This window comes from Pseudorasbora parva, chromosome 3 (assembly GCF_024679245.1).
Source record: "Pseudorasbora parva isolate DD20220531a chromosome 3, ASM2467924v1, whole genome shotgun sequence".
NCBI classification, from domain to species: Eukaryota; Metazoa; Chordata; class Actinopteri; order Cypriniformes; family Gobionidae; genus Pseudorasbora; species Pseudorasbora parva.
Window position 1 is genome coordinate 62,184,677 of NC_090174.1, and position 21,424 is coordinate 62,206,100.

At 38.9% G+C, this 21,424-nt stretch overlaps 1 protein-coding gene across 2 annotated transcripts in view; it reads left to right on the top strand.

Annotated features, from left to right (window-relative positions):
- Positions 1 to 21,045, top strand: part of LOC137072140 (cytosolic phospholipase A2 gamma-like) — a 26,656-nt gene extending 5,611 nt beyond the window's left edge. Inside the window, exons 4-14 of one of the 2 annotated variants that reach the window (XM_067440359.1) lie at positions 9,603 to 9,804; positions 15,920 to 16,022; positions 16,099 to 16,239; positions 16,596 to 16,661; positions 16,746 to 16,805; positions 16,976 to 17,104; positions 17,269 to 17,403; positions 18,060 to 18,137; positions 18,214 to 18,371; positions 19,810 to 19,975; positions 20,049 to 20,846. In XM_067440359.1, the coding sequence (XP_067296460.1) occupies positions 9,603 to 9,804; positions 15,920 to 16,022; positions 16,099 to 16,239; positions 16,596 to 16,661; positions 16,746 to 16,805; positions 16,976 to 17,104; positions 17,269 to 17,403; positions 18,060 to 18,137; positions 18,214 to 18,371; positions 19,810 to 19,975; positions 20,049 to 20,206 (1,396 nt within the window). In that variant the 3' untranslated portion in view covers positions 20,207 to 20,846. Of the gene's footprint in view, positions 1 to 9,602; positions 9,805 to 15,919; positions 16,023 to 16,098; positions 16,240 to 16,595; positions 16,662 to 16,745; positions 16,806 to 16,975; positions 17,105 to 17,268; positions 17,404 to 18,059; positions 18,138 to 18,213; positions 18,372 to 19,809; positions 19,976 to 20,048; positions 20,847 to 20,999 lie in introns of those variants that run through there. The other variant, XM_067440357.1, reaches the window with a different exon arrangement.
- The last annotated feature ends 379 nt before the right edge of the window (positions 21,046 to 21,424 follow it).

A 21,424-nucleotide genomic window follows, 5' to 3' on the forward strand; every position in this document is an offset into this window, starting at 1 on the left:
AGTTTTTACAGCAATACCTGAGTTTAAAGGGTTAAATCAAGCAGAAATAGCTCTCTAATGTATTAATTGCCGGTCATTATTGAATAGTGATTATGTTACACACACACTCACTCAGGTCCCCTGTTAGATAGTAAATCACGACGCCTGTGTGTTTGCTGTGACATTTCTTATAATCACAAACACACTGTAAAGATTTAGAGTTTTTACAGCAATACCTGAGTTTAAAGGGTTAAATCAAGCAGAAATAGCTCTCTAATGTATTAATTGCCGGTCATTATTGAATAGTGATTATGTTACACACACACTCACTCAGGTCCCCTGTTAGATAGTAAATCACGACGCTTGTGTGTTTGCTGTGACATTTCTTATAATCACAAACACACTGTAAAGATTTAGAGTTTTTACAGCAATACCTGAGTTTAAAGGGTTAAATCAAGCAGAAATAGCTCTCTAATGTATTAATTGCAGGTAATTATTGAATAGTGATTATGTTACACACACACTCACTCAGGTCCCCTGTTAGATAGTAAATCACGACGCCTGTGTGTTTGCTGTGACATTTCTTATAATCACAAACACACTGTAAAGATTTAGAGTTTTTACAGCAATACCTGAGTTTAAAGGGTTAAATCAAGCAGAAATAGCTCTCTAATGTATTAATTGCAGGTAATTATTGAATAGTGACTACGTTACACACACACTGACTCAGGTCCCCTGTTAGATAGTAAATCACGACGCCTGTGTGTTTGCTGTGACATTTCTTATCATCACAAACACACTGTAAAGATTTAGAGTTTTTACAGCAATACCTGAGCTTAAAGGGTTAAATCAAGCAGAGATAGCTCTCTAATGTATTAAATGCAGGTCATTATTGAATAGTGAATATGTTACACACACACACACTGACTCAGGTCCCCTGTTAGATAGTAAATCACGACGCCTGTGTGTTTGCTGTGACATTTCTTATCATCACAAACACACTGCAAAGATTTAGAGTTTTTACAGCAATACCTGAGTTTAAAGGGTTAAATCAAGCAGAAATAGCTCTCTAATGTATTAATTGCCGGTCATTATTGAATAGTGACTACGTTACACACACACTGACTCAGGTCCCCTGTTAGATAGTAAATCACGACGCCTGTGTGTTTGCTGTGACATTTCTTATCATCACAAACACACTGTAAAGATTTAGAGTTTTTACAGCAATACCTGAGTTTAAAGGGTTAAATCAAGCAGAAATAGCTCTCTAATGTATTAATTGCAGGTCATTATTGAATAGTGAATATGTTACACACACACACACACTGACTCAGGTCCCCTGTTAGATAGTAAATCACGACGCCTGTGTGTTTGCTGTGACATTTCTTATCATCACAAACACACTGCAAAGATTTAGAGTTTTTACAGCAATACCTGAGTTTAAAGGGTTAAATCAAGCAGAAATAGCTCTCTAATGTATTAATTGCAGGTCATTATTGAATAGTGATTACGTTACACACACACTGACTCAGGTCCCCTGTTAGATAGTAAATCACGACGCCTGTGTGTTTCTCTCCTCAACCCCCACAACCCCCCACTCACAATTTACATTTCAATAAGGGAGACTTGAAAAACCAGTTTGTGAACCACAGGTCAATAGAGCTCAAACTACCAATGTGGCAGAACCCTTCTCAAATAAACTAGAGAAGATGCTGGGATTTGCCCTGCCAAATTAAACTAAATTAAAAATTTTACAATCGCTAGGCCACATTTCTCAATACTTTGGTCATTTTCAAAATCCTTCACACAGTTCTCCAAACCAACTTTCTGCTTCACATCAGTTATTTCACATTCAAAATCCACAAAAACCAACAAAACACTTAATTCATGTCTCAAATCAAGTGCCAATGATCCACAGTTTAGCTTGCACAGACTGAAGTTGTGATCACTGTGTGAAGAGTTGAAAAAGTTGAAAAAGTGTGTTTATTATTGAGAAATGTTTTGTAAAAGAACATTTTATATCACAACTTAACTATGGATCAACATTGCTTTAGCAAAAAATGCATTCAATGGCAACATCTTTCAATTTACCTGAAATCTTTTCTCACTTTGACACAAACACAATCAAATCTTTGTTCTACACAGGCCAATTTGCACATCCTGACATGCTGTTTTCAAAAGTGTTAAACTTATGGACAAAACAATAACATAATACAAAACTGAATGAGACAGCAATTTACAACATGTATACAGTAATACTGTAATGCAATTTATACTGCTAAAAAAATCAAACACTATCAAAGCAACTTTGATGAAACTGAACACCAACACAAGTGTTAGTCCATTACCATCCATTCAAAAGAGGAAACTTAGGAATAATGTTGTACTGTACTGTAAGCATGCAGTGAATTATAAGCAGCAGAGAGTGTCATTCTAGTTTTGTAAAGACATTTTAATTGTATAATGTTCCTGAGGTTAGTGTTGATGTAAACCTGCGCTGCTAGTGCTCTGGAAGAATGAGTTGATTTGTAAAAGTAAAATTAACTGCTGTGAAGCTGAAAGTTGGTTAGCAAATTTATAAACTCCTCACTCAGTTCTCCTAAATATTGGGAAATATGTCCTAGCGATTGTAATTTCATTTCATCATGTAATTTCAATTTATTTTTGGCAGTGTATTTGGTCTAGGACACAGGTAACAGCAGTGAGCTTCTTTGTATCACCTGTGAGAGTCTTCATGCATTGAAATGTAAATTACTGGTGGGGGGTTGAGCAGCAAACTCAACACACACACTATTCTCTATTCCAATTTCAAGAACACATCTAAACCACAAGCCCAAACACATTACAAGTGAAAGCACAAATAAATACAAAAGATATGATACACATGAAATAAACAGTGCTTTTCAGGACGGTCTGTCAGTTGTTGTAATATAACACTGTATTGTCCTCACTGTAAAAAAAAAAAATAATAAAAAAAAAAAAAAATATATATATATATATATATATATATATATATATATATATATATATATATATATATATATATATATATATATATATATATATATATATATATTTTTTTTTTTTTTTTATAAGTTAATAATTTTAAAGTTACTTTTCCTCAAAGTGTATGTTCACTTAACTGAACCTACTATGACATAAGCAACTATGTTTACTGGGATACTTCCTATTTTTTTAAAAATAATTTTGTATTAATTTTAGCATTTTAGTTTAGCATTCGTGGACTGTCAGAGATACAGCTTTCGGGGCGTGTGCTTCAGATGTTTATGCATATAGCACGTGAATAATGAAGAGCCTTCTGAAGCAAAGTGGCACGTTTGTGTAAGAACAATGTCCATATTTTAAACTTTATAGACTAAACAAACTATTTTTATTGAAAGAAATTGTGTTTTAGTGTTATTATGAAAAGAGTAACCCCTGACGCTAAGTTTTGTTTAGCTCTATCTTCTCTCTTCTGCGTTTGTCAGTGCACATACGTCAAGGATTCATGGGTGAAGAAGGGTTACTCTTTAAAGGACAACTCCGGTGAGAAATGACCCTCGGGGTAATTAACAGACGGTGGTTACCGAGTAGATCGTTCTCTGGGATGCGTTTTCATGGAAATCAAGTGTAAAGAGTTTTATCTCTAAAAACAGATTTGAGTGACGAACGCTGTGCTAAGTGATGAACTGTGACTTGGAATCTCATATGGGCCGTTGTTTCCGGAAGAAAGCACTGAACGCAGTAGAGAAAAAGAAAAGAAAAAAAAGTCCATGTAATTAGATTTCACAAACTTAATTCCTATCGATCAGCTCACTTAGCACAACGTTCGTGGCTCGAGTCGTCGAGACTGTTTTCCAAGATGGCTGCAGTCTGTAAACGTGTAATGTACTGTCTTTAGAAAGTATCTTCTTATTAAACTGTTTGTACTCTAACAAGTTCTCAATGCTGCGGTTTGCATGTAGGGATCCTCATTATGCTGCCTTGTTAGTGTGAGGTTATTTTGAGCCTTGTTAGTGGTATTAACTAGCGGTTTAATTTCACTTATTCCATGCCCCATAGACAAACATTATAAGCTAATCTGTGTTTAGAGATAAAACTCTTTAAATTCGATTTTCATGAAACCGCATCCCAGAGAACGATCTACTCGATAACCATCTGTTAATTACCCCTAGGGTCATTTCTCACCGGAGTTGTCCTTTAAGCGCAATGTGATTCGTGTGGCACTGAAAACCGAAAGCTAGTATTTTAGTCTATGGATCAGTTACTGTGTGGATCAGTTATATGATGGTTAGATGCACTTTTATGGACCGACAAGGCACTGGCATTTTAAAGCTGGGAAGAGCCAGGACTTTTTTAATATAAATTTAAATAACTCAGATTTTATTCATTTGAAAAAAGAATGTCATATACACTTGGGATGACTTGAGGATGAGTAAATCATGGGCTAATTTTCATTTGTAGGTGAACTAACTGCTGTAAACTGGGCCCACAAACACAGTAGATCCACACAACCCCCCACACAATTTACATTTTAATAATAATAAATAAGGGAAGACTTGAAAACCTAGGGCCCTATAATTTCCGCGATCACGGAATCGCGGACGGAATCACGGAATTGGCATATTAACGCGGAATCTGCATATTAACGCGGAATCTGGTGTTAACGCAGATTTCCCCGGAATTTTACATATTTGTAATGAAATTCTGTGTCGTGTGGGTGGAGAACGTATGTCTGAGGAAAGTGCAGACCGGGGGAAGCAAATCTTCGCGACACAACCCCTCCCGTCATTTCAGCTCGCCCTCCAAAACAATGAAAGTATGGCGAAGTTGGTCTCCACGGCTCTGCTTTCGGCAGCGAAAAAGTTAAAAAACTCGACGCTAACGGCGGTTTCACACTGCACGCGCAGGCGGCGCAGAAGCTTTGCGAATGGAGAGCGGGAGCCGCGGCTCGTGTATTGCACATACAGACAAATATTGTCCATTCTGTCAGATTTTCAGGTGTTCTGCTCGACCCCTGTCATCTTGTGCTTTGATTTATAATGTGCACATTAGGCAGCAATGCATATCTGCTGCAAATGCGACCGTTTTCCCCTCTGTTAGTCTGTTCCAAACATGCATTTAACATGCTGTATATGGGTAGTTTACATGATAAGTAACCTTAAAGTTAAAATTAAGCATCTAGTTTTAATCATTTAAAGGGGCCTTTGAAGTTGGGGAAAAAAACTTCTGGCAGTGTTGTGTTTTCGTGTATTTTTATTTTTCACAGCTCTGGATATCATTATGGTGATTGTTAAACACACAGAACAATTCACTACATGATTTCATGGTGCAATGTTTTTTTTTTATGTTAATTTTCAAATTTAAATGTTTTACTTAATAGTACTTAAGAGTACTGTAAAATATGATTCTTATGATTTTTTTTTTTTTAGTTCTTTTTAAAAAAAATTACTTGAAAGAAAAAGCTAATGGAGCACTTTCATTTTAACTTATATAAACTATTATAATTTATTTTACCGGAAAGTTTAAAGCTAATAACCATTAATATTTGAAGTATTTGAAGTGCAGTGTTATGTCAAATATCATATTTGTCCTAAAAAGTAAATGTGATGTTTGTTACCTCGATAAATTTAAGTTCATTCCTATTTTTTTTTTTATGTTGTATTATATTAACATTAAAAGCAAACTCTTTTTTCACCAAAATTACAGTAAAGGGTAAAAAAACTGAATTACCAAACATTTTAAAGGAAAAAAAGGAATCTGCAAAAATTAAAACGGAAAAAACGGAATTTGGGAAAAAATAAAACGGATTTTATAGGGCCCTAAAAACCCAGTTTGTGAACCAAAGGCCAACCTAGAGGAAAGGAAAATCAAACCTGAGATCTGCTTCTCTTCTCACATCTTTCTCCTAGACAGAAATGAGATCAAGTGAACATCAAATTGAGACATAAGGCTAAGTCTCCTGCTTCTCACATGTTTATCCTGAGACAAAAAATGACATTCTCTCATGTTTATCTCCACTAAAGCTTCATAAGAGATCTCAACAACATCACATTCTATGCTCTGATTTGTCTCCTTGGCTAGAGAGACTGTATTGCTCATATGTGTCTCCTCTAAAGTTTCAGAAGGGATCTCAACAGTATCGCATGCTGTGCTCAGACTTTTTTCTTCAGCTAGATACTCTGGAACTCTCACTTTTGTCACCTCTAAAAAGTTTCATAAAAGATCTCAATAACATCACACAGTGTGCTCAGAATATTCTCCTTAGTCAAAGTCTCTGGCACTCTCAAATTTGTCAAACAAATGTTGGTCACTTTTTCAAAACTCTTCACAGAGTGATCACAACTTCAGTCTGTGCAAGCTAAACTGAGGATCATTGGCACTTGATTTGAGACATGAATGAAGTGTTTTGTTAGTTTTTGTGGATTTTGAATGTGAAATAACTGATGTGAAGCAGAAAGTTGGTTTAGAGAACAAGTTTTGAAAATGACCAAAGTATTGAGAAACGTGGCCTAGCGATTGTAAAAACTGTAATTTAGTTTAATTTGGCAGGGCAAATCCCAGCATCTTCTCTAGTTTATTTGAGAAGGGTTCTGCCACATTGGTAGTTTGAGCTCTATTGGCCTGTAGTTCACAAACTGGTTTTTCAAGTCTCCCTTATTGAAATGTAAATTGTGAGTGGGGGGTTGTGGGGGTTGAGGAGAGAAACACACAGGCGTCGTGATTTACTATCTAACAGGGGACCTGAGTCAGTGTGTGTGTAACGTAATCACTATTCAATAATGACCTGCATTTAATACATTAGAGAGCTATTTCTGCTTGATTTAACCCTTTAAACTCAGGTATTGCTGTAAAAACTCTAAATCTTTACAGTGTGTTTGTGATGATAAGAAATGTCACAGCAAACACACAGGCGTCGTGATTTACTATCTAACAGGGGACCTGAGTCAGTGTGTGTGTAACGTAGTCACTATTCAATAATTACCTGCAATTAATACATTAGAGAGCTATTTCTGCTTGATTTAACCCTTTAAACTCAGGTATTGCTGTAAAAACTCTAAATCTTTACAGTGTGTTTGTGATTATAAGAAATGTCACAGCAAACACACAGGCGTCGTGATTTACTATCTAACAGGGGACCTGAGTGAGTGTGTGTGTAACATAATCACTATTCAATAATGACCTGCATTTAATACATTAGAGAGCTATCTCTGCTTGATTTAACCCTTTAAACTCAGGTATTGCTGTAAAAACTCTAAATCTTTGCAGTGTGTTTATGATGATAAGAAATGTCACAGCAAACACACAGGCATCGTGATTTACTATCTAACAGGGGACCTGAGTCAGTGTGTGTGTAACATAATCACTATTCAATAATGACCGGCAATTAATACATTAGAGAACTATTTCTGCTTGATTTAACCCTTTAAACTCAGGTATTGCTGTAAAAACTCTAAATCTTTGCAGTGTGTTTGTGATGATAAGAAATGTCACAGCAAACACACAGGCGTCGTGATTTACTATCTAACAGGGGACCTGAGTCAGTGTGTGTGTAACATAATCACTATTCAATAATGACCTGCAATTAATACATTAGAGAGCTATTTCTGCTTGATTTAACCCTTTAAACTCAGGTATTGCTGTAAAACCTCTAAATCTTTGCAGTGTGTTTGTGATTATAAGAAATGTCACAGCAAACACACAGGCGTCGTGATTTACTATCTAACAGGGGACCTGAGTCAGTGTGTGTGTGTAACGTAATCACTATTCAATAATGACCTGCAATTAATACATTAGAGAGCTATTTCTGCTTGATTTAACCCTTTAAACTCAGTTATTGCTGTAAAAACTCTAAATCTTTGCAGTGTGTTTATGATGATAAGAAATGTCACAGCAAACACACAGGCGTCGTGATTTACTATCTAACAGGGGACCTGAGTCAGTGTGTGTGTGTAACGTAATCACTATTCAATAATGACCTGCAATTAATACATTAGAGAGCTATTTCTGCTTGATTTAACCCTTTAAACTCAGTTATTGCTGTTAAAACTCTAAATCTTTACAGTGTGTTTGTGATGATAAGAAATGTCACAGCAAACACACAGGCGTCGTGATTTACTATCTAACAGGGGACCTGCATCATTTTGTTAAACATAAATAAATCAAAAGTGGTTAGTTTAAAAAGCTCATAAATGTATAAGGTGGTAAGATGGGCCTTTTATATGGGCCAAAAGTCACACATTATTTTTACAAATACTTGGCTAAAATAAAATGTTTTTAATAATGTCTATGTTAACACTTGTTTAAAAGAACTTTAGATGCAAAGTTTGTCCCATTTACCGTACCTTTTTTTTATATAAATAAAATAATGCATTATTTTTCAATAATTATAGGCCACTGTCATTAAAATGTTATATATATATATATACACAGAAACAAAAAATGTTTACAAAAGCATTGAATGAGATCCCTTAATAATTTAATAAAGTTTTACGGTCTCTCCACGGCCATGATGGATGGTATTTACTATATTTATTTGTAGAAACTGAGGACACACACATTTTGATGGCAGATGTATTTCTAATTACATCCTGGTTGTTTAGATTTTTTAATCGTTTTTTCTTGGATCCTGTAGTATTTAATTTTAATGTAATGCAAAGTTTGAAACTAGTCAGGGTATTTAGTAAAGAGATATAATCTATATAATGTTTGTTCCTTTAGTAAGCAGCCTGTTAAACAGCAGCTCTAGAGTCAGAGGACAGCAGGCCATTCAAACAATAGAGGAGTGTGTGTGTGTGAACGACGTGTGTTTAAGGGCTATTACAGTTCCTGCTCCAGCCTACAGGGGAGCTGCTGAGCATGGCCTTAAACACTCACACACTCTTAGGTCCCCTCTTGGTCAAAATTTTTAAAAATTCACCAGAGTGTTGTTTCTTGATTTTAACATTATTTAAACACACACACCTGTAGGTCCTTACTTGGTCAAACATTTAAAAAATCACCAGAGCATTTCTTTAGTTTTTTACTTCATTTTCACATGATTTAATGCATGACCAACAGGGGACTTGAAAAATGTCCCCTCTTGGCTCAGAGGTCCCCTGTTGGTGAGTGTGTAACGACGCCAAGGTCCCCTGTTAGATAGGTAGACAAGTACACACACACACACACACACACACACACACACACCCCCACACACACACACACATGTTGGTCTATGTGGTTTACAGGGACTCTCCATAGGCATAATGGTTTTTATACTGTACAAACCGTATTTTCTATCCCCTTACACTGCCCCTAAACCTACCCATCACAGGAAACATTCTGCATTTTTACTTTCTCAAAAAAACATCATTTAGTATGTTTTTAAGGCCATTTGAATTATGAGGACATTTGATATGTCCTCATAAACCACCTTTATAGTGTAATACCAGTGTAATACCCATGTAGTTATACAAATTTGTGTCCTCATAAACCACATAAACAGGCTCTCACACACACACACACACACACACACACACACACACACACACACACACACACACACACACACACACACACACACACAAACAGATGTGGTGAATGTCATAATGTCATAAATCTGCGCATATGTTGTTCCTCTGAAGGTGTATGGCCTCCTTATATCAGGAACCTGACTGGTCCACCAAACTAGAGACTGTGAAAGACAAGATCATCGACAGACTCAGCGGTCCTGGAGTCAGCTGGGCAGATGCATTTGCCAAACTGAAGAAATATTACTATGGGAAAGACATATTCAGTTTGACTGATTTCTGGGCAGCGATGTTCGTCACAGATTATGTGAAAGAGGTCTGTACACCACAACCCTCAATGATGTATGATCTTAATGAAGTGCTCACAGTCTTAGAAAGTGCTGTCTTTTTGAGTTGCTATTGATGTACTCCACACTTGGTTAAAAATATGATTTTGTGAGTCATAATAAGGAGAAACTCATAACTGAGAATTTCTTAACTTAATAATGACTTATGTCATTATTTATCATAATAATAAGAAGCTTTGTGGTCATTATTAGCAGTGCAAAACCTTCCTGTTACACACAGTATTAATAGTCATGCCATTCCACTGCTACTTTGCGAAGTATTGCCAGTTATTCACTGCCTTACCAAGCGTTACCCCTTGCCTGTTGTTTTCCCTTCGTGTTACTACCTTTGTGCCTGTTTTTTGTCTGTCTCTGCCTGTTGCTTCGAATTTGATTGCTGAATTTTATTAAACTTCCAGCTTTTGGATCCCATCTTCCCTCCATGTTGAGTCCATCACAGAATACTGCGCCACCAATGGATCCAGCGGAAGTTTCTCAACTTCAAGCAGCTTATGCTTACCAGAGTGAAATCCTGAAGGGCTACCAGGAACAACTGAGTCATCTGAGTGCTGCTAATGAGAGTTTAACTCAGTATATCCGTTCGCTTCCACCCCCTCAAACTACCCTGGTAAGATTGGCTCTTCCTGACAAATTTGATGGCTCTCCTGAGAAATGTAGGGGATTTTTGCGGCAATGCAGAATCTATTTTTCATGTCAACCTGAATCATTTCAGCCAGACTCTAATAAATGTGCATTCTTGATGACGTTGTTAACCAGGAGAGCGTTAGACTGGGCGTCAGCGGTTTGGGAGACAGACCAACAACTACAAACATCATTTGATTTCTTTGTCTCACAATTACATGAGGTGTTTGAATATCTGGAAGGGGGCAAGGATGTTTCTGTTCAATTGCTCCATCCACGTCAAGGCTCTTGCTCAGCAGCTGACTATGCTGTAGAACTTAGAACGCTAGCCGCCCAAAGTAAATGGAATGATGTTGCACTAAAGAAGGTGTTTAGAGAGGGACTCAATCAAAACCTGCAGGCTGAACTTGCATGTAAAGGATTTGATGATATCCTCAATGATCAACTTTTATCCCCGCAATTAACGTCACCGCTGTAGACAATGCACCCATCGGCACAGGCATTACTCACCAAACGGTTCCATTAACTCTCCGAACTGGACTGTTTCACCTTGAGACAATTTCCTTGTACGTCATCAACTCCCCTAAACATCCACTCATCTTGGGCCATCCCTGGCTGGCTGTCCATGATCCCCTCATCTCCTGGCACCAGGGTGAGCTTAAACATTGGTCAAGTTGTATGGCTAACTGTCAACAGGTTGCTGTTACCATGCCTTGCCTCACCACCAGTGTTGAAAGTCCAGAGAACCAAACATCCACCACTATACCCAAGGAATATTCCAAATTTTCAGAGGTCTTCAGTAAAGTCAAGGCAACTCTGCTACCACCTCACCGTCCTTGGGATTGTGCGATAGAGCTACTGCCCAACATGGCACCACCTAAGATCAAAGTTTACCCATTATCCAGACCTGAAACCCTGGCGATGGAGAAATATATCGAAGAAACACTCGCATATGGATTCATTCGGCCTTCCACTTCCCCCGGAGCAGCTGGTTCTTTCTTTGTTGAGAAGAAAGATGGAGGTCTCCGCCCATGCATCGATTACAGAGGTCTTAACACTGTCACTGTCAAATACAGATATCCACTCCTGTTAGTCCCCTCTGCTCTTGAACAGCTGTGTGAGGCCCACATCTATACCAGACTGGACTCTGGTATAATCTCATTTGCATTCGAGAGGGTGATGAGTGGAAAACTGCATATATCACCACCAGGGGGCACTACGAATATCAGGTTATGCTACATGGCCTAGCTAACTCACCAGTAGTATTCCAAGCCTTCATCAATGAAATCTTCAGGGACCTTCTAAACAAGTGTGTCATAGCCTACATTGATGATATACTCATCTACTCCCCCAACAGGACCCAACATATCAGAGACATCAAGATGGTCCTGTTTCGCATACAAGAACACCAATTATACGTAAAAGCAGAAAAAAATTTGAATTCCACCCAGTCAGAACCACATTCTTGGGGTATATCATCAGTCACCAAGGTGTTGAGATGGACAACTCAAAGATCCAAGCTGTTACCAAATGGCCACACAATTAAGGAGTTGCAACGGTTTCTGGGCTTTGCTAATTTTTATAGACACTTTATCCACAGCTACAGCCTCATCGCCGCTCCCTTGACATCCCTTCTGAAGGGCAAACCCTCCAAGTTAACATGGAACGACAATGCTCAGGAAGCCTTTGAGAAACTCAAGACCAGCTTCACTACAGCCCCCATTTTAAAACTCCCAGATCCGGCCCATTCATTGTGGAAGTTGATGCGTCTGACTGTGGTATCGGTGCGGTCTTGTCCCAACGTCATGGTACTCCTGGAAAGCTGTACCCATGTACCTTCTCACGTCAACGGAATACAGCAGAAAGAAACTATGACGTAGGTAACAAGGAGTTACTCTCCATGAAGGCTGCGTTAGAAGAGTGGCGCCACTGTCTAGAGGGTTCCATCCATCCGTTCCAGGTAATCACCGATCATAAGAACCTCGAATACATTAAGGCAGCCAAGAGACTGAATCCAAGACAAGCCAGATGGTCACTGTTTTTAATGAGATTCCAATTCACGGTTACCTATAGGCCAGGCAGCAAGAACAGCAAAGCAGATGCTCTCTCCGGCCGCCATGACCCTACCCATCTTAAACCACAAAGTGAACCTATACTCCCGCCATCTGTCATAATTGCACCAGTTAGCTAGGACATCATGGAAGAGATTCAAAGAGCACAACAAACAGACCCAGTACCCACTGAATGCCCTCCAACTAAGCAATACGTTCCTCAGGCCCTTCGCCACAGAACAATATTGTGAGTCCATACCTCTCTTAGTACTGGACATCCAGGCATCCACAAAACCATCAGCTTGGTACGCAACGCGTTCTGGTGGCCCTCTCTTTCTAATGATGTCACTGTTTTTGTTAAGGCCTGTTCCATATGTGCACAGTGCAAAACCCCCAAAGAACTCCATGCCGGCCTGCTTCAACCACTCCCCATCCCACAATACCCTGGTCCCACCTGTCCATTGACTTTATCACGGATCTACCTAACTCTAATGGGTACACAACCATCCTTGCTATCATTGACAGATTCTCAAAATCATGCAGATTAATTCCCATGAAAGGTTTACACACTGCCATGGAAACTGCTGTTACTCTGTTTCACCAAGTTTTTAGGATTTATGGCCTCCCTGAAGACATTGTGTCTGATTGAGGACCACAATTCACCTCCAGAGTCTGGCAGGCCTTCTGCAAACAGCTGGACATCAACATTAGCCTTACATCAGGTTATCACCCACAGTCCAATGGTCAAGTGGAGAGGCTCAACCAAGAGATAGGAAGATACCTCAGGTCCTACTGTAGCAGAGAGCAACAAAGATGGAGCGACTTTCTTCCTTGGGCGGAATACGCCCAGAACTCCCTTACTCACTCCTCAACTGGACTTACTCCCTTCCAATGTGTTTTGGGCTACCAGCCTCCATTATTTCCTTTGTCGGGTGAACCCTCTACGGTTTCCGCGGTGGACGATTGGATCAGACGTAGCGAACAGGAGTGGGACAGTGCTCACATGAGACTACAAAGGGCCATTCGGGCTCAACAGATCCAAGCTGATCGACGGAGGCTTCCTCATCCCAACTATCAGCCTGGACAGAGAGTCTGGCTATCCACCAAAGACCTGAAGTTGCGGCTACCCTGCAGAAAGCTAAACCCCAGGTATGTTGGTCCATTCAGGATTGTAAAACCGATCAATCCGGTGACATACCGTCTGGAACTTCCCGCTAACTACCGTGTTTCTTCCTCCTTTCATGTGTCCTTGCTAAAACCGGTCCACCCGGCATCTGGCCCCGGTACCACCGATCCTGAACCCCCTCCTCCTCTGGAGGTTGATGGATCACCTACTTACCTGGTCAAAGAGATCTTGGACTCATGTTGTCGAGGGGGCCAGATGCACTACTTGGTGGACTGGGGAGGCTATGGACTGGAGGAGAGATCATGGGTAGCCACCAATGACAGATTAGTTCCATCGCTGATACAAGAGTTCCACCAACAGCACCAAATCGTCCTGCACCACGACCAAGGGGACGACCACGAGGAAGAACACCTGGAGGTATTCGTAGAGGGAGGGGCTCTGTAATGGAAGAGACTGACACTCATTCATCCAGCCACCGGAGGGAACCCTCTCCTGAATACTAACTGGGACTCTTGCCTATTGTTTAATTCCTGTTACACACAGTGTAAATAGTCATGCCATTCCACTGCTACTTTGCGAAGTATTGCCAGTTATTCACTGCCTTACCAAGCGTTACCCATTGCCTGTTGTTTTGCCTTCGTGTTACTACCTTTGTGCCTGTTTTTTGACTACGTCTCTGCCTGTTGTTTCGAATTTGGTTGCTGACTTTTAATAAACTTCCAGCTTTTGGATCCCATCTCGCCTCCATGTTGAGTCCATCACACCGTGTAAGGCAAGGCAAGTTTATTTGTATAGCACATTTCATACCCAATGGCATGAAATGCTTTACATAGAAATGAATTAAAATAGTGATAACATTTACATGAGAAATAAGAATACCATGTGTAAGAATGGAAAAAAAAACCCAAGGATAAATAAATAAGTTGTAAAGAGAATAAAATTAAATTAAAATGGCCAAATACACAATAGTGGTCTGAAATAAAAATAAACATCAAAATAAATTGACTGAATGATACATCCAATTACATTTATTTACTACATAAAACATCCTTTAGTTTACAGTCTACATATATGTACCATCTTAATTGGATCGGCTCTCATTAATTTCTTTCTCACACACGTTTATAACATCTATTTCAATCACTTTTTTTTTTTTACTCAAGAACCTTCTTGGTAAACCCATTTTCACTCATCATAGCTTTCCACATATTTCCACATACTCAAACCTTATTGTCTAACTTGCTATTTCCATCAAACCCAGTTTTCACTTCTCATATTTAACTCAAATGAACATATAAAATAACAATAACCAAAGATAAGAACAATGGTAAACTAAAACAGTTATAAAAATAATAAACAGATAAGGTACAATCAGTTGGACGTACAGTGGCACGGTGCTCATTCAGTAAATGCACAGCTAAACAGATGTGTTTTGAGTCTGGATTTGAATGTGGCTACTGTTGGAGCACATCTGATCTGTTCAGGAAACTGGTTCCAACTGTGGCTGGCATAATAGCTAAAAGCAGACTCTCCTTGCTTTGAGTGAACTCTTGGTATGTCTAACTGACTTGATCCTGATGATCTGAGGGATCTTTTGGGCTTGTATTTACTCAGCATATCTGCGGTATATTGAGGTCCTAGCTCATTGAGTGATTTATAAACGAGTAGTAGTACTTTAAAAAATTGATCCTAAATGTAACTGGAAGCCAGTGTAAAGACCTTACCTTACTGATAAGTTAATCTAGAGTGTGTCCATGATTGTGTGTGGGTCCATGTTCATGCTGTGTTAAGAACAGTCATGAGCTCTTTTGTTGTACTGGAGTCAGCATTGTCTATGTGAATGTTAAAATCCCCAGCAATAGCAAAACAGTCAAACTCTGAGGAAATTGTTGATAACAGTTCTGTAAAGTCCTCAATAAAGGCTGGAGAGTATTTCGGAGGCCTGTAAATAATTATAAGCAGGATGCGTTGAGCACCTTTTAACACCATACCCAGATATTCAGGAGACAAATAGTCACCAAATGATACTTGCTTACATAGATACATCTTCGAAGAGAGCAGCAACACCTCCACCTCTCCTAACCGCACTGCAGACACTCATAAAAGTAAAGTTAGGAGGGGCTGCGTCATTGAGTGTTGCACTGCAGTTTTCTTCTAGCCACGTGTCATTTAGAAGCAAAAACCTTTGTTCTTAAGTGAACAGATGGTTAAAAGTGCTAACCTAACAGTGTTGTTTTTTTACCACATTAATCTTAGTTTGAAAAAAAAATGTTTTTTTCTCCTCAGATAGATGAACACACACTCACAGATCACTGGGACCAGCTCAGTAAAGACCCATTTCCCATCTACACCGTGATTGACAAACAGTGCAAACAGGATGAAGATGCAGGTCTGTGTGTGTGTGTGTGAGGAAGAAAGTTAATGTGTTAGTTTCAGCTGTTTTATGGACGTGTTTCTGTCTGCAGACCCCTGGTTTGAGTTCACTCCATATGAAGCAGGTTATTCCCTCACTAGAGCGTTTGTGGAAACCTCCAGCTTTGGCAGTGAGTTTGACAATGGCTGTAAGATCAAGAAGCAGCCTGAAATGGACATGCTGTACCTGCAAGGTAACAAACTCTGTTTTAAAGGAGAGTTTACAGGTTTTCACATTTATAACATCAACTTATATTCTACATATTCTCCATTGTACACTCTATATTGACCTGAACTAGAGAATAGTATAAAATATATCAGCAGTTTTTGGGGTTGATCTGGAGATCAGGTCTGTCAAAACTGAAATATAAACCTCAACACAATGAGGTGCTGCTTTTCAGCATAAACCTTCTCAAGCACAGTGATTAAAAAAAGAGCATGTCTGATTAACAATAAGAGCTTAAATCAGGGTGTATTACACATCTTATTGAAAAATGTACACTTTTGGGTTTATTGTAAACGCTTTTAAACTCATATGTGTTTTCTGCAGGTCTGTGTGGCAGCGCTTTAGCTGATGGAGACGAGATCCGTAAATTCCTCTGGGAAAAAATAAAAGGTGCAACTTAATTTATTCTGAAGATTCAATTCTGCCTAAAGCTGACAGTCATTTCATTATCATGTGACCTTTAATTCCCCCCAGATTTCTTTCATCAATTCCTGCTTAAAAGAGAAACAGGGATGTTTGAGAAAATGAGGAAAGGTAAAACATTTCTTTCAGCTTTAATTTGTTGACAAGTCGACCAGTCTTTTGTGTCTAATGATCTATTTATGCTAATAAATAGTTAAACTCTTTAAACACTACAATTATGATTATCACCTGATATCTGAATGTCATAAATTTGAGGATGGATCAATGTGTGTTTTCTACAGAAGATCCAGACTGCTCTCCCACAGACGAGTTTTACCAGTTGCTCATGGATCTGGTGGACATGAATCTCTCTGTTTTGAATGGCATCGATCCATCTGGTCTCGATGAATCCATCAGGACAAAACTGACCAGTAAGATTTTCCTAAAGTGTGCTAGAAATGTATCTTTAATGGCTTTTCAGCAACATTTAAACAAGCTGATTAATAAAACCACAAATAACACAAGATGAAAAAACACATATTAACAGCATCAGATAAAAAAATAACTCAATGTGCACATTCCCCTGTTTTTACAGAGCTCAGTGAAGGCAAACATTTTCAAATTAGAAAACTGAATCTCACTGATAAAGAAGCTGCAAAACAGTCAATGGAACAATACACTGTGGATGTTTGTAATGATTTGAGTCTTCGCTTCAGTTTCTGGTCTTTTGGTAGGTTAAACTGTCTTTACAATGTGTTAATTTGTATAATGTAATACATACTTCTTGTATAATTTAATTTTTAATTTCTAGCCATATTAATGCATGAACCAAAATGTGCCTTCAGGCCGTGTGTACACCAAAGCGTTTTTAGCCAGCTGAAAACGCCTCACTGTGAGCGCTTGAGAGCATTTTGGCAGGCAGCTTTTTTTCTCCTTAGTTGAGACTTGCTTGTTGTTATGATACGGAAAATCTGCAGAGGTCTTTCTAATTTCACAGGTAGTTTGTTCCTGCATTGATTCTATATAAAATTGCAGATACAATGTAAAGTATTTGCTCTGACAGTTGTTTTAAATCATTTTGTTCCGTTATTACTCGCTCGGGAAATACTCGCTCAGCGCCTCGGTGCGCTCCAGGCGTTCTAAAAAAGCGGGGCTCTCATTGAAAACAATTGAAAATGCCAGCCAGCAGCGTGAAAAAACGTTCTGGTGGACACACAGCCTTACTTTAAGATTTAATAAATTATTCCATTATCAACCAACAAAACAGGTTTTATCAGACGGATGCAACAGAAGAACATTTAGGCATCCAATGAAAACATACACAGAATATAAAACAATATCAGAACCATTTACCGAATTTAACCCCCACAGTGTTATGTTTTACAGATATTTTCTTGAGCATTTGCAAGTGCATGGCTCAGTGGAAATGGGGCAGTAATTACGACTTCCTTCACAACATGACAGGTGAGAACAGAAACTCAAATAGACAGGTGATAACTGGGAATTCATTATCATTAATATAATAATGCTGATCTCTCAGATGAAGCAGTGCCCTCCACTCTTCAGAAAAGTGAGACGAGAGACTATGAAGATGGTGGGTTGTTGCTAAACTCACCGTACTTCTCAGTGCTGAGAGAAGAGAGAGACATCGACCTCATCATTTCACTGGATTTCAGTGACGACAAGGATCCTTTCACGGTATTATACATGCTCACTCATAAAAATTAATTCCTGCTTCGCTACAGTTCGGACGCTTTTGCTTACTGCTCCACGCTTTGCTCTATCGCTTTTCATGTTTTATAAACTACAGCAAATCAGCACAGTGCTCGAACGCCAAAGCTTGACACCAACCCTAAAACTAGAAACTTTTGTAACTGGAAGACTACTACAAAAAAGGGGAATTTTTCACTCCCACCAACAGACTGTGACGGATTAGAACTGCTCCAAGAATCAGCACCCAAGGATGACTTTCTGGAAAACAGCCAGGGAAGCCAGGATAATATATTACAGCCTCTGTTAACACCTGAGCAACAGCCCCCCTCTCCAGACATGTTATTCCTCTCCAGACATTTTATTCCTCTCACCAGCATTCCCGTTTCTTAGTTTCTCTGAGTAAATGGAAGAACTGATGTATGCTGGAACCAAACTATCACACTCTATAGCTGCAAGCCCCCAGATGTCGAGCCCAACGACCTCCAAATCCTGTGGGCCCAGCTGAGGGGGACCCCAAAAGGTCTGGGTGAAAGAGGTTGAGAAAAGGAAGAACGATCTTGTCAGCCCTGGAGTTAGGCCAGGAAGCTTTGTCCGCAAGGGTACTGCTTAAACACAGTTACCTGACTGAATTTTAAACTAAAATCCATCTGATGCGAGGACGATCCATTTAGATCTACTTTGACAGATAGATCCGTATAGCCCTGTGTTTCCAGGAAGATTTTTCCATTCCTATGTAAAGCACTTTGAATTGCCACTGTGTATGAAAGAAACTTGCCTTGCCTCAAAGGAATAAATCCCCTAGAAATCATTATTCACTCCCTCTCATGTCGCTCCAAACCTGTGACTTGTTTCTTCTGTCGAACACAGCAGGGTATTTTTTTTAAATAATCTTGCTGTTTTTTTCCTCATGACATTCATAGTGACCACAAGGGTTCAAACTAGCCTTATGTACACAATTTTAAACGCATCGATAATTACAAAGGCTTTATATCTATAATGGTCTTATTCCGTTTTGCCTGAGATCTCTGAGATTGTTAGTTTCCATGATTATTCATCAGTTCCTCTCCTGTTCGTAGTTCATTTGATTGCTGTCTGTGTATTTAAACCCTCAGTTTTCTCTGGTCATTGTTCTGTGTTGTTTTAACTTGGTTGATGTTTATATTTTCCTGCGTGCCCTCCGCGTTATTATTAAAGACTAATTCTAGTATTATCCTGTTTGTGCAACTCACAACAACCAAGACATCTGGCAATATAATTTAAACCATTTCATAAATCATCATAAAACCATTTAAAAATAAATGTTTTGTTTTTAATTTAACCATATCTGTTTGCATTCCCATTAACTTAGAGGGAGGTTCTCATCCCGATGATAGCTACTTGGTCACTTTTAATCTAACAATAATGTGATGCTTTTCCACTGCAGACGGTGAGGGACACTGCAGAGACATGCAGGAAACTAAACATCCCTTTCCCTGACATCAACATTCCCAGTGGAGACGTAAAGAAACCGAAGGACTTCTATGTGTTCAAAGGCCAAAACGCTCCAACCGTGATCCACATCGCTCTCTTTAATGTGGTCAACTGTGGAGGCAAGTTAGGATCTTACAGTAGACCTGATTTAAAAAGGCCTGTACTGATTTAAGTGTGTTGCTATTTCATCAGATGAATTTGAGAAGTACAAGGAAACATATCATACATTTCAAGGTCCTTACAGTGCTGAGATGATCGATGATCTTATGGACGTTGCTGGAAAAAACATCACAAACAACAAAGACAATCTGAAGGAGCAGATTTGTCTGTCCAAGAAGAAAACACAATAAAGAATAATAAATATCAGTGGCGGTACAGCGTTCTGAAATTAGGCGGAAAAGTACCTCAATGTTTGTTTTAAAAATTGTTTTTTAAATGTTACAACTAATGTCGACTAATATGTGGAATGTGCATGAAAATGAAAGGTGGGTCTTATCATGTGAACAGAGCAATAGGCCAATCAGACCTTATTCACAGCAGCACCATCCCGTTTTTAATGTGAAATAATGTGAAACCGAGCCTGTGACAGATCTTCAGTGGGTTGTACAGTTGTTTTTAGATTGTTCTGCAGATGAAAAACTGCAAAATATCTTCCCAAGAAATGTCCTTAGTTAAAAAACTTTAGACAGCATAAGCTGTAGAAAATGATAAGTGATCTAGGAGCTTTATAAAGCTTTTTACAGCAGATGCCATTGAAAGCTCAGCAAGTTTATCCCCTCAGAGCCTTGCTTTCATATCTGTCATTGCACTGCTCTGAATAAGTTACTTTTCTGTTTAATAATGTTAAACATATTTCTGCATATTTCAGTCTGTCCATTAAGCAATACATTACTAATCAGTAATAATCAAATTAACCATAACACAGACAACGATGATTGCTAACTAAAAATTGCATTACTTTGTTTCTGTTCAAATTAATTAATAAACTGTTCTCCCCCCCAAAAATTTTTGTCCTGGTCACTTGATATCAAACAGCACAAATGTTTAATATTATAAAACTGATAGTTGTGGTCCTGGATGCTAATCAAGTGTGTGTGTGTGTCAGAATCACTCTCTTTCCCAATAATCTTTTCACAATGGCAGCTGTTATAGATGTCCAGCAACATCGTAAGACCGAGATAAAGTTCTGGCAAGGAGTGGCTGAGCCTGAAGTCTGGTGGACTGTGGCATTTCCGGTGTGAGTGAGTACCCTGGTGAAGCCTGAGGGATGGAGGAGCCCAACGGAGCCGTAGGGGAACACAGGAACGCAGCAGATTGCCCGGAAGTCTGGCGATGGTGCAAGGCAAGGCAAGTTTATTTGTATAGCACATTTCATACAGTGGCAATTCAAAGTGCTTTACATAGAAATTAATTAAAATAGTTCTAACATATGGATAAGAATGCTTAACATATGTAAGAATGCCAAATAAGATGATTGACCCAAGTGTAGCCGGTGGAACCGATTGGTCGAGGGCTCGGAGTCGGAGCCAGGGAATCCCTATGCAATGCCAGAGCTGGTGACTCGAAGC